Source organism: Triturus cristatus, chromosome 1_1 (assembly GCF_964204655.1).
Source record: "Triturus cristatus chromosome 1_1, aTriCri1.1, whole genome shotgun sequence".
Classification (NCBI taxonomy): Eukaryota; Metazoa; Chordata; class Amphibia; order Caudata; family Salamandridae; genus Triturus; species Triturus cristatus.
In genome coordinates this window covers 115,297,927-115,311,832 of record NC_140579.1, presented here as the reverse complement: position 1 = coordinate 115,311,832, position 13,906 = coordinate 115,297,927, and the positions used below count along the sequence as shown (strand labels likewise).

Genomic DNA, 13,906 nt, shown 5'->3' with positions numbered 1-13,906 from the left:
CCACAGCTGAGAGTGAGTCACAGGGACACTGGGCTCTCACAGCTGTGAGTGAGTCAAGGGGACACTGGGCTCTCACAGCTGGGAGTCGGGAGACAGAACATTGGGCCTTCACAGATGAGAGTGAGATGGGGTTACACTGGTCCCCCACAGCTGAGAGCAGAGAGAGGGCCCACTCAGCTCTCACAGCTGAGAATGCAGACGGCGCAATGGATGACAGCACGTGCGGCGTTGCCCACAGACCTGGACTTGACCCTACTGACTGCCAGGTAAGGCCTGGGTCAGTGGATTCATCACTGGCCTGGTAGCAGTGAGGTGAGCATTATCCTGAGACACTGGGGGACACTCCCATCCCAATAAAAGTCTAATTAAAGTTTATGGATAAGCACTTGCTTCATCACAGCTTCTGCAGTATCTAAGCCAAATTCACCCAGGAATGTGAGGCCAGCTCTGGCTCAGTGACAGAGAGTGACAAGAGCTGACAACTACTCGATGACCAGTCCAGGAAATGTGAGAAACACCCACTTTACTGTCCACGGACAGGTATAAAGGCTGTGGTGTGCATGGGATGGACACAACCTCTCTCTAAGGTACCCAGACGCACTGTGTGACCTGAGACATCTCCAAGCAAAACTTAGCATGGCACCAGCATGGACGGGACCCCGCTGTGCCCTCAGGCTCCTGGCACTATTCCTGGCCCTGTACATCCAGACAGCAGGTAAGAGACCTGAGAGATGGAGGAGGTTAAGGGATGCAGAAATCAGCTGTCAGAAGAGTAAAGCCCTTAAGAATAGTGAATGAACTGAGAAGAACAGCCTCAGACTGACTGTCTTATGGTGAGAGCCCGATGGCGTCAGATATACTGACTGTGCAGCAGCGAGAGTGTTGTGAAGTCTGATATACTAGGGGCCTCATTTATGAGGCACTAGCTGTACTTTTGCGTCACAGTATGTCACTTTCAGGATGCACTGATGGCGCAATGTGTCACAGAATATTTTCAAGGCCACACAAAGCCACTTTACGTGGCTTTTCATGGACTTGTAAATATCTGCCCCTTTCACGCAGAATACTGCGTGAAAGGGGCATTCCATGGGCGTTGCTGTGGGTGTACCCATGCAGCACCCATGGAATCTGAAGCATTCCCAGATTTATGAGGAATTGTAAACCTGAGAATGCATCAGATTCTCCCACCACCACTGGGGTGGCGTTAGGGAGGTGCAACATGGAGAAATATCCATCTTTCTCCTCGTTTTTCCTCTTTCTATGTGTGCTACATTCTGCCAGTGACAGTGTGACTGTGAGAGTTCCCTGGAGTTTGATATACAAGGTATTTGACAGTGATAGATATAGTGTGCAAAAGTGAGAGCTCTCTTGAGATGGGCATACAAGCTGTGTGACAGTGAGATACTGCAATGTCACACATACTCAGTGTGTGACAGTGAGAGCTCTCCAGAGTTTGGATATACTGACTGAGTGGCAGTGAGAGCCCTGCAGTGTTAGATATACTCTGCGTGCAATGGTGAGAGCTCTATAGAATCGGATATACTGACTGTGAGACTGTTAGAATATCGCAGTGTTAGATATACTCTGCGTGCAATGGTGAGAGCTCTCCAGAGTCTGATATACTGACTGTGAGACTGTTAGAATATCGCAGTGTTAGATATACTCTGCGTGCAATGGTGAGAGCTCTCCAGAGTCTGAGATACACACTGTGTGACACTGAAAGCACTGCAGAGATAGATATACTCAGTGTGTGACAGTCAACGCTCTCTGGAGGTTAATATACAGTGTGACAGGGAGAGTGAACTAGTGATAAATATACTCAGTGTGTGACAGTCAAAGTTGTATGGGGCTTAGTATACAAACAGTGTGACAGGGAGAGTGATCTAGTGCTAGATATACTCGGTGTGTGACAGTCAAAGCCCTCTGGAGGTTAATATACAAACAGTGTGACAGGGAGAGTGATCCTGTGTTAGATATACTCAGTGTGTGACAGTCAAAGCTCTCTGGAGGGTAATATACACACATTGTGACAGGGAGAGTGATCCTGTGTTAGATATACTCAGTGTGTGACAGTCAAAGCTCTCTGGAGGGTAATATACAAACAGTGTGACAGGGAGAGTGATCCTGTGTTAGATATACTCAGTGTGTGACAGTCAAAGCCCTCTGGAGGTTAATATACAAACAGTGTGACAGGGAGAGTGATCCTGTGTTAGATATACTCAGTGTGTGACAGTCAAAGCCCTCTGGAGGGTAATATACACACATTGTGACAGGGAGAGTGATCCTGTGTTAGATATACTCAGTGTGTGACAGTCAAAGCCCTCTGGAGGTTAATATACAAACAGTGTGACAGGGAGAGTGATCTTGTGTTAGATATACTCAGTGTGTGACAGTCAAAGCTCTCTGGAGGTTGATATACAAACAGTGTGACAGGGAGAGTGATCCTGTGTTAGATATACTCAGTGTGTGACAGTCAAAGCCCTCTGGAGGTTAATATACACACATTGTGACATGGAGAGTGATCTAGTGCTAGATATACTCAGTGAGTGACAGTCAAAGCCCTCTGGAGGTTAATATACACACATTGTGACATGGAGAGTGATCTAGTGCTAGATATACTCAGTGAGTGAAAGTCAAAGCTCTCTGGAGGTTAATATACAAACAGTGTGACAGGGAGAGTGATCCTGTGTTAGATATAGTGCATGTACTCTAGTGTTAGGTATACTCAGTGTGTGACAGTGAGAACACTCTGGAGTTTGATAGACAAACAGTGTGACAGTGAGAGTGATCCGGCGTTAGATATATTGACCGAGTAGCAGTGACAGTGCCCCAGTGCTAGGGGCGCAGTCAGTGAGAGGACTTCCTTTTGGTGCTGGGATTGTGGCTGTGGACAGGGTTTAGGGTTACAGGTTGGAGAGACTGGGAGACGGGGAAGTGTGGCATTGAGGGGAGGGCTTGGAATTTCATCTCAGTGAAAGTCCATAGTTTAGAGGTCTTTTGTGGGGTTAGTGTCATGCTCCAGGATAGGGTAGGGTAGTGAAAGTTAGCGCTAGGTTTGTGATTATTAACGGATCACGGCTAGAGGAATGGTTGTGGTTGAAGTAAGAGTCAGGTTGGAGACAGTGGTGTGGTTGGGATCGGGAGCACAGTCCGACTGAGGGTTTAGGCAGACCTTGGGTTTGGTGGGGGTTAGAAGTGGTGTCCAGCTGAGATGTTCACTCACATGAACGGTGATTGGTTTTGGTCGGTAGTAGACATGGACCTATTGGTTTTGTGATAGTGAGTGTAAAACTCGTACATGCAGCCGAGAAAGAGTGGTCATGACTGGAGTCGCAGGAACATTTGGATGAAGGGTTTGGGTAAATGTTGGGTTTACGGTTGGCTTTCAGTGGTCTTGTGCCTCTTGTTCGCAATGGAGCTAAGAGTACCATCGGCATTAGGTGTTAGGGTTTGGTGGCGGTCGTTATGGTTTCACTACGGATGAAGACTGTAGGGTAGGGGTGAGAAGTGCAGGAGCTGTTCATGCATTTTTAGGGTGCAGTCTGGATTATAGGTTAGCATTGGGTCCTGTGACGCACAACAGTATGTATGTGAAACAGAGAGAATGTGAGACTCACCGTGAGAATTTTACTAATAAACTCTCTCTTCCTCTGTTACAGATTGCCAGCTTATTTTCTTTAACAGCAGTACAGGTACAGTAGCAGCCTTCAGCCATGCCCTTTGTCTCCCTATTGCTGTTTGTGTGACTATGTATGAATATGTATGTGTGTGTACGTGTATATATGTATATGTCTATATCGCTATACATCTGAGCATGTGTATAGTATGTATAAATGGGTTTCTGTTAAAATAAATCCTAGAAATTCACTGAAAAATCAAAGGTTAAAATAACGTTTAACAGACACATGCATCAAGCTAGGATTTTGCGAATCCTTAATTGCAAATATTAAGGATTTGCAATTAAGGACTCGCAAAGTCCTATGCATGTGGGAATCGCTATATTAATAGCAATTCCTACACATTCCTTATTTGCGACTTGCAAATTGCGAGTCGCAAATAGGGAATAGCTTACCATTCATCCCTATGGGCCTACAGGCCCATAGGAATAAATAGGAAATTGCAAGCACAATTTGCGAGTACCAATAGGTACTCGCATATTGCGCATGCAATTTCAGGGTGCAAGGGTGTCAAAAGGACACACTGTTGCACCCCTGGAATTGACCTCTGCACATATGTTGCGCACATACATGCCCTAAGGGCATGTGTGTGCGCAACATAAATCTTTGAGGAATGCACAAAAGTGCATTTTTCAAAGGTTTTGCTAATTACCATGAAGTTCAACTTCATGGTAATTTGCGCCCCCTATTAGGGAAATCGCAAAATGCATTACTTTAATGCATTGCATTTAAGGAATCTCAATTTGCGATTCCTTAAATGCAATCGCAATTTAGGTAATCGCAATTTAGAGATTACTTAAAATGCGATTTTTTTCATTTGGGATGATGCATCCCAAATGCAAATATACCGGTCGCAAAGGGGCAGATTCTGAGAATCTGCCCGTTTGCGACCGGTTTTTATTTTGATGCATGTGCCTGATAGTGAGGAATTATAATTATAACTTACTTTACAAAAAAAAAAATTTGAAATTCACTGAGAAAAGCAAAGGTTAAAGGGACGTTTTAGTTAGGTGAAAATGCCGGTTTAAACATACCATTTTAAACTAAAAACCGACTGAAATTCACCAGTTATAGTTATCTCAAGTAAATACTCATGCTGTAAAGTAACGATAACTCGTGCTCCTGCCAAGCACAGTGTTGTCATCAATAATTACATTTCAGATTTTGCAGCGATGCTATCAATGATGTCATAGAACATCTCATGAGTAAATTAGCAGTGCATGGACAGGGCACGAGTTATAGTTACTTTCCTGCATGAGTTCCCATGTCCTAAAATGGCAGCTGCAACTGATCTGTTCATGTTGCAGCCTACCAATCAGAGCGCAAGCTCCTGCCGGACTCACAGGAGCCTCTCGCTCACTGGTCGCTGGCAAAACAAACCCCTCAACCAATCAGATGGCTCCATTTTTCAATTTGCGAGACCACTGGACTCTCACGAGATTCTAGCGAACCCAACCATCCAAATATACAAATTATTTTAACCGTAATTTCTCAAAAATAAATAAACAAATTCACACAAAATCACAAAAAGCTTGCTTTCTGCACCAATGTCTAGCTTCCTATTAAATTTAGTGTAATTCAGTTCAGACATTTTTGCGCTCTCGCATTCCAAAAAGTCTCTGGAAAATGCATGGGGATTTGGGATTTTGGGATCCCTCCTTTTTATAGGCCACCGCTTAATGGATCACCCTGAAACTGCCCATGAAGATACTAAGTAAAAAAACAAGCACTTTTTTGGGGAAAGTTTTTTGAAGATTTGGCAAACGGCGCCAAAGCTATTAGCAATTAATTAAAAGCATTTCCTATATTAACACAATCCTAACTATAACTACCCAGTGTATATATGAGGTATAAATGTCACTCTTCCAAGTGTAACACACTATTTATTGCCATTGTTGAGTGTCATGACAAAGCCTTGAGTGGGATCAGATGCCCCTCCTCTTCCTGGCCTCTCTCCACTCTGCTCACACATGGTTTCCACTTCATGTTTACTTGTGCATTAAAAAATGATTAAGGATGCAGATGGCTAAAGTTCTGCAGTAAGTGAAAATCACATTGAGAGGTCTTGTGACTGTTAGATGAGTGATTTCCTTGTGAGGTAATTGTTACATACAACATATGAGGCAATAAACAGTGTTTTCTCATGTTGTTTTTGCTCTACTAGAAGGTGAACTTTGCTCTGTGGTAAAACATGTGTGCCTGTATTAGCACAGTTTCTCTAAATAATGTGTTATTGGGACACAATTATTTTCACTGACATGACATAGATGTATATATGACATGTTCGATTGCTTTATTGAAAAAAAAAGATTGTGTCAAATCTGGGAAATATTTTCCATATTTCATGGATATGCCATAATTCCTGTGAAATATTAATCATAATTTCTTGTCATTACTAATTAATCTCTAAGCAGCAGAATCCATAAAAATAAAACCAGCCTCAAACCACTCCCCTAAACGTCACTATTCACCTTTTTTAATCAACATTCTCTTATGAAAAGGAATCAAACCCTGAACAGTCTAACTGCAATCAGGGCCCATTGTTAGCTGCATCTCTCAGGGACCAGTTTCAACAATCTTTGGTTTTGAGATGGAATGTGCTTCTAACAAACTAAAGCATGGCCTTACATTAGCTAACTATTTTAATACATATCAACAAATAGTATAATACTGTATTTAATTTACTCTTTAAATAAAGAGTTGTCTGTTTAAAAAAATAAATTCGGGATAAGTGCACTGAGTCAAGATGTAATAATAAAAGTACTTAATAGGTAAGGTGTGAGCTGGGTCTACCTTGCCAGCTTAGAGGTCAGCATTGTGCTGTATGATAGCTCCAGAACACCCAAGGACAATAAAAGAGTGTATTACATGGCACCATTATGGATTTGTGTAAATATAACTCTTGCATCACCGGTCACGTGCTCTTGAGGGCCTGCTGTCTTTTTTGTGTCACTTTGTGGGGCCACAGAGTGTCATCTGCTTTCATATTCTCAGGCATGGGCTGTTGATCCAGTAATGGCCATCGTCTGACCCCAGAAATCTTTCAATCAAGAATAGGCGATTGGTCTTTTCTTTATTCAGCCCCTAAATGGTGAAACTGGAGCCCCACCATCTGTCTTTTTCAATCACATTCTTCGTTCATTGCAGCTTTAACAACTGGGCTCTTCTCATTGGCTGGTTTGTTTCTGCTGAACTGTGGTATTGGGTCATTTCTGACAAGCACCAAGATACCTCATATGGAGTCAATATGTCATTTTTAAATATACATTCATTCATATTAGAGCCAAGACCTATTGGCTTTGCCAATGCTTGTTCTTTAACAGTTCTGCTTGCCCAATTAATATTAATACTATCCCTGTGTGCCCATGAGCAGCATTAATTTTAATACAATCCATGTGTCCATGAGCAGCATTAATATTAATACTATCCATGTGTGTCCAGGAGCAGCATTAATATTAATACTATCCATGTGTGTCCATCAGCAGCAGCATCATTAATATTAATACTATCCATGTGTGTCTATCAGCAGCAGTAATATTAATACTATCCATGTGTGTCCATCAGCAGCATCATCATTAATATTAATACTATCCATGTGTGTCTATCAGCAGCAGTAATATTAATACTATCCATTTGTGTCCATCAGCAGCAGCATCATTAATATTAATACTATCCATGTGTGTCTATCAGCAGCAGTAATATTAATACTACCCATGTGTGTCCATCAGCAGCAGTAATATTAATACTATCCATGTGTGTCTATCAGCAGCAGTAATATTAATACTATCCATGTGTGTCCACCAGCAGCAGCATCATTAATATTAATACTATCCATGTGTGTCTATAAGCAGCAGCAATAATATTAATTACTATCCCTGTGTGTCCATGAACAGCAATACTATTAATACTACCCATGTGTGTCTGTGACCAGCATTAATATTAATACAATCCATGTGTGTCCATCAGCAGCAGTAATAATAATACTATCCATGTGTGTCTATCAGCAGCAGTAATATTAATACTATCCATGTGTGTCCATCAGTAGCAGCATCATTAATATTAATACTATACATGTGTGTCCATCAGCAGCAGTAATATTAATACTATCCATGTGTGTCTATCAGCAGCATCATTAATATTAATACTATCCATGTGTGTCTATAAGCAGCAGCATTAATATATATTACTATCCCTGTGTGTCCATAAACAGCAATACTATTAATACTACCCATGTGTGTCTGTGAGCAGCATTAATATTGATACAATCCATTAGTGTCCATCAGCAGCAGTAATATTAATACTATCCATGTGTGTCCATCAGCAGCAGTACAATTAATACTATCCATGTGTGTCTATCAGCAGCACTAATATTAATACTATCCATATGTGTCCATCAGCAGCAGCATCATAAATATTAATACTATCCATGTGTGTCTATAAGCAGCAGCATTAATATTAATTACTATCCCTGTGTATCCATGAACAGCAATACTATTAATACTACCCATGTGTGTCTGGGAGCACCATTAATATTAATACAATCCATGTGTGTCCATCAGCAGCAGTAATATTAATACTATCCATGTGTGTCCATCAGCAGCAGTAATATTAATACTATCCATGTGTGTCTATCAGCAGCAGTAATATTAATACTATCCATGTGTGTCCATCAGCAGCAGCATCATTAATATTAATTCTATCCATGTGTGTCTATAAGCAGCAGCATTAATATTAATTACTATCCCTGTGTATGTGTATGTGTGTCTGTGAGCAGCATTATTATTAATACTATCCCGGTGTGCCAATGAGCAGTATTAATATTAATACTATCTATGTGTCCATCAGGAGTAGTAATATTAATACTATCCATGTGTGTCTGTGAGCAGCTTTAATATTAATACTATCCATGTGTGTCCATGGGAAGCATTAATATTAATACTATCCATGTGTGCCTGTGAGCAGCATTAATATTAATACTATCCTTGGGGGGCCATGAGCAGCATTAATATTAATACTATCCATGTGTGTCCAGGGGAAGCATTAATATTAATACTATCCATGTGTGTCCATGAGAAGCATTAATATTAATACTATCCATGTGCGTCCGTGAGCAGAATTAATATTAAAACTATCCATGTGTGTCTGTGAGCAGCATTAATATTCATACTATTCATGTGTGTCTATAAGCAGCAGCATTAATATTAATTACTCTCCCTGTGTGTCCATGAACAGCAATACTATTAATACTACCCATGTGTGTCTGTGAGCACCATTAATATTAATACCCTCCACGTGTGCCTGTGAGCTGCATTAATATTAATACTATCCCTTTGTGTCTATAAGCAGCGTTCATTTTATGACTACCTAATTATCCCTAACAGGACTTTTAATATAATTACTACTTACATACCTCTAAAGTCACCATTAAAATTATTACTGCCCACATGTCTCTAAAATCAGCATTAATATTAATACTATCCTTCTGTGTCAATGAGCAGCATTAATATTAATACTATCCATGTGTGTTCATGAGCAGCATTAATATTATTGCTACCTAAGTGTCCCTGAGGGCCACATTAATGTCATTATTATCCGCTTATGAGTACCACATGTCTCCAGATAGTTTTACCATCCAAGTGAGTCCATGAGCAGCATTAATAATATTACTACAAATAAGTATTTAAGTGCAGCATTGACTGACTCCTTTTTTACCCTCGTTCTCCTCAGACTCACCGACCACCCGGACGGCATCCAGCACCTTCACCACCCAGAGAAGGCATACAGACAAACTGAGGGACTGGCAAATCGCCCTCATCGTGCTGGCTGTCCTGACCCTGTTAACGGTGCTGAGCATGTGCATCTGGGTGAGTAAAAGTGGCTGGGAGGGGCTAATGATTGCTACTGCCCTGTGTTGTATTACTTACTGCCCTTCGGGTGAGTACCACTGAAGGTGTGAATTAGTTAATTATCCATCTCTCCCCTTAGTGTCAGCATTGTTAGGTATTCTAACTGTATGGCAGTGACAGAACTGATAGTTCAGATACAGTGACTGCCACAGTGAGACCTCTGCAGTATTAGACACACTGTCACAGTGAGACTGCTGCAGATTTTGACACACTGTGTTACAGTGGGAGCTCTGTGGGGTTGGATATATTGACTGACAGTGAGAGAACTGCGAGGGTAGATATAATGACTGACCATGAGAGTGCCTCAGAGTTAGATATACTGACTGGCAGCGAGAACGCTGCAAGGGTAGATTTACTGACTAACAGTGAGAGAGCTGTGAGTTAGACATATTGACTGACAGTGAGAGCGCTGCAAGTTTAGATTTATTGATGGACAGTGAGAGCACTGCGTGGTTAGACATACTGACTGGCAGTGAGAACGCTGCATGGGGGAGATTTACTGACTGACAGTGAGAGAGCTGTGAGTTAGCTATATTGACTGACAGTAAGAACGCTGCCGGGTTAGACAGATTGACTGACAGTGAGAGCGCTGCAAGGTTAGCTTTTATTGAATGACTCTGAGAGCACTGCGTGGTTAGATATACTGACTGGCAGTGAGAACGCTGCATGGGGGAGATTTACTGACTGACAGTGAGAGAGCTGTGAGTTAGATATATTGACTGACAGTAAGAACGCTGCCGGGTTAGACAGATTGACTGACAGTGAGAGCGCTGCAAGGTTAGCTTTTATTGACTGACAGTGAGAGCACTGCGTGGTTAGATATACTGACTGGCAGTGAGAACGCTGCATGGGGGAGATTTACTGACTGACAGTGAGAGAGCTGTGAGTTAGCTATATTGACTGACAGTAAGAACGCTGCCGGGTTAGACAGATTGACTGACAGTGAGAGCGCTGCAAGGTTAGCTTTTATTGAATGACAATGAGAGCACTGCGTGGTTAGATATACTGACTGACAGCGAGAACGCTGCATGGGGGAGATTTACTGACTGACAGTGAGAGAGCTGTGAGTTAGATATATTGACTGACAGTAAGAACGCTGCCGGGTTAGACAGATTGACTGACAGTGAGAGCGCTGCAAGGTTAGCTTTTATTGAATGACAATGAGAGCACTGCGTGGTTAGATATACTGACTGACAGCGAGACCGCTGCATGGGGGAGATTTACTGACTGACAGTGAGAGAGCTGTGAGTTAGATTTACTGACTGACAGTAAGAACGCTGCCGGGTTAGACAGATTGACTGACAGTGAGAGCGCTGCAAGGTTAGCTTTTATTGAATGACAATGAGAGCACTGCGTGGTTAGATATACTGACTGACAGCGAGACCGCTGCATGGGGGAGATTTACTGACTGACAGTGAGAGAGATGTGAGTTAGATATATTGACTGACAGTAAGTGCGCTGCCGGGTTAGACATATTGACTGACAGTGAGAGCGCTGCAAGGTTAGCTATACTGACTGACAGTGAGAGCGCTGCGAGTTTAGATATACTGACTGGCAGCGAGAACGCTGCATGGGGGAGATTTACTGACTGACAGTGAGAGAGCTGTGAGGTTAGATATATTGACTGACAGTAAAAGCGCTGCAAGTTTAGATTTATTGAATGACAGTGAGAGCGCTGCAAGGTTTGCTTTTATTGAATGACTGTGAGAGCACTGCGTGGTTAGATATACTGACTGGCAGCGAGAACGCTGCATGGGGGAGATTTACTGACTGACAGTGAGAGAGCTGTGAGTTAGATATATTGACTGACAGTAAGAGCGCTGCCGGGTTAGACATATTGACTGACAGTGAGAGCGCTGCAAGGTTAGCTTTTATTGACTGACAGTGAGAACACTGCTTGGCTAGATATACTGACTGGCAGCGAGAACGCTGCATGGGGGAGATTTACTGACTGACAGTGAGAGAGCTGTGAGTTAGATATATTGACTGCCAGTAAGAGCGCTGCCGGGTTAGACATATTGACTGACAGTGAGAGCGCTGCAAGGTTAGCTTTTATTGACTGACAGTGAGAGCACTGCTTGTTTAGATATACTGACTGACAGTGAGAGCGCTGCGAGGGTTTATATATATATTTACTGACAATGAGAGTGCTGCGAGGTTAGATATATTGACTGACAGTCAGAGTGCTGCGAGGTTAGATATATATTTACTGACAATGAGAGTGCTGCAAGGTTAGATATATTGACTGACACTCAGCGTACTGCGGAATTAGTTAGTTTTGCGCCAACTTGTCATATAGTTCTAACCTGCCTGGGTAGGGTGAGGTTGAGATCAGTCTATTACTGGAGGGGTGGGGGTGGGAAGAGCCATTGGGCTCATATCACCAGAGCTCAGGATCTTCACATCAGATTTAGCCTGTCTAACTGCACTGTCCTGCCCTCCCCCACCAGGAGTTAGAGCAACTGTGCAACCACAGGAGTAAGTTTCACAGCTCTGGGCTGACTTTAGATATGAGACCAGCCCCCTTTGCCAGCTTGGGCCTGGAAGGCAAGGCTCTTTGCTACAACCACAAAGAAGTACAGTAGATGTACTCATGTTTCGTGACTCTGATCAGCGGCAAGGAGCGGTCTCAAATAGGTTATGTAGCACGATGTACCTTTTTGGTGTAAGTGTGACAATAAAGGACATTGTCCCCTCCTTGACCAGGAAGCCAGCACCCCTGGTAGTTTAGCACTCATCTGACCTGCATCTCAAACTCAGGTAGTACTCACCTAAGTGTATCTTCTGTTGTTGTGTTGGTATAAAAACAAAATCTCGGCGCGATCGCTGTGATGAAGTCAGGGATCCTTGGCCCTGCAGAATGCCCCAGGCTCATTAGGGCTACAGAGTAGGGCATGGTCATGTTGACCTAACAGAGAGATGGTCTGAGTCATTGCTTTCAACCCACCAACTCACGCCGGTTTCTAGATATGCCTGCGGCCCCTATGAATAAAGGTGTTGCATCGGGGAACTACAAGGCATTCTTTACTTTCTGATCTGGACACCTCTTTTGTCCAGTAGCTTTTAACTAAGAGCTCTCTCCTGACCCAAGTCCAACAGGTGGTCGCGTACGCCCTGGTGGCACTGCCCTACCAGGGTGGGGAGAGGTCGCCGATGATGGACTTCTCTATGCTCCTGGTCAGTAATTCTGTATCAACTTTGTAGGACTTTGACTTGTACTCCCAGTTAGGATCAGAGTCACATACATTAGTACAGCTACCGCACTTTGTGGTTGTGGCGTTTCTCAGGAGGGTGTGGGGCACTCTTACCTCCGCCTCTCCCCATCTATGATAAGAGAGACTCTTTGTTAACCCTTTTACATCATTCTTTTCCAGAGCATCTTCTGCAAGTGTCGGTCTCAGAGATGTCAGGACGTTGGTCCCAGATGCTGAGCCCTTGAAGATGTGGAGAACAGGAGAACCTCATGGACAACTAATGCCTTGACATTGCCACCCTGTCTGTGCCACTCCTGAAGAGTACACGAGGGATGGCCTTGAACCAAACCCCAGAACTAAGTGTGATATTTGTTAAATGTATTTACCATGTAGTTGCCACAAAACATACCGTGAGCATTGGTAGTGGATATGAGTCACATCCAGTCTCACAAGCCCCACAGCGCATTTTGTTCTAGAACTGGTTATCCAGAAGTTAATGATACAAAATAAGTGAGAAAATAAGCAACCAAAATAACAGCACCACTCTACCAGACCTGGCTACCCAGCACCTACCCCAGCCAAACCAAGACAGAATATCTGCTGTTCACCAAGAACAAGCAATAACTACTGGAAACTTGGATGAGTGACATGAACCTGGATGGCTTTGAAACCTCAACTCTCATTCAATGCCAAGTCTCTCGGATTCACCCTGGACACTATTTACACTGTCAAAGAACACGATAGATAAGACAACCTGGTAGCTTCACTCACAGTATATTGGCTGATACTGAATCTGTGTTGACCAGAGGTGTTCATGTTATGATTGATAAATTCTTGGTGTCAATAAAGAAGCATTAATTTACCCCATGTGCAGTTGTTTTGTCTGTGGCAGATGGGTGGGTCTGTGGTGGGCTCCTATGATCTGTGAACATCACAATTTTATAAGACTACTTTCAGCAATGAATACTCTTGGTTTCCTACATGGCTGACCTACAGGGTACTTTAGTGACCTACAGGGGACTTTAGTAAGTTCCAGGGGACTTTAGTGAGCTCCAGGGGACTTTAGTGACCACAAGTGACTTTAGTGAGCTGCAGGGGACTTTAGTGACCTACAAGTGACTTTAGTGAG

General features: G+C 42.9%; 1 protein-coding gene across 1 annotated transcript; it reads left to right on the top strand.

Annotated features, from left to right (window-relative positions):
* The first annotated feature begins 592 nt into the window (after window positions 1–592).
* LOC146869706 (uncharacterized) lies at window positions 593–13,639 on the top strand. Its single transcript, XM_085654483.1, has 4 exons — window positions 593–715; window positions 3,660–3,692; window positions 9,405–9,541; window positions 12,958–13,639. The coding sequence occupies exons 1-4, from the start codon at window positions 637–639 to the stop codon at window positions 13,012–13,014; spliced, it is 306 nt and encodes a 101-aa protein (XP_085510609.1). The 5' UTR covers window positions 593–636; the 3' UTR covers window positions 13,015–13,639.
* The last annotated feature ends 267 nt before the right edge of the window (window positions 13,640–13,906 follow it).

What these genes read in the sequence shown, in the direction of transcription:
- LOC146869706 (XM_085654483.1), top strand. Translation starts at nt 637, where the DNA reads ATGGCACCAGCATGGACGGGACCCCGCTGTGCCCTCAGGCTCCTGGCA. An exon ending in TTTCTTTAACAGCAGTACAG is followed by an intron (nt 3,693 to 9,404) that starts GTACAGTAGCAG and finishes CGTTCTCCTCAG; the next exon opens with ACTCACCGACCACCCGGACG. An exon ending in TGCTGAGCATGTGCATCTGG is followed by an intron (nt 9,542 to 12,957) that starts GTGAGTAAAAGT and finishes ATTCTTTTCCAG; the next exon opens with AGCATCTTCTGCAAGTGTCG.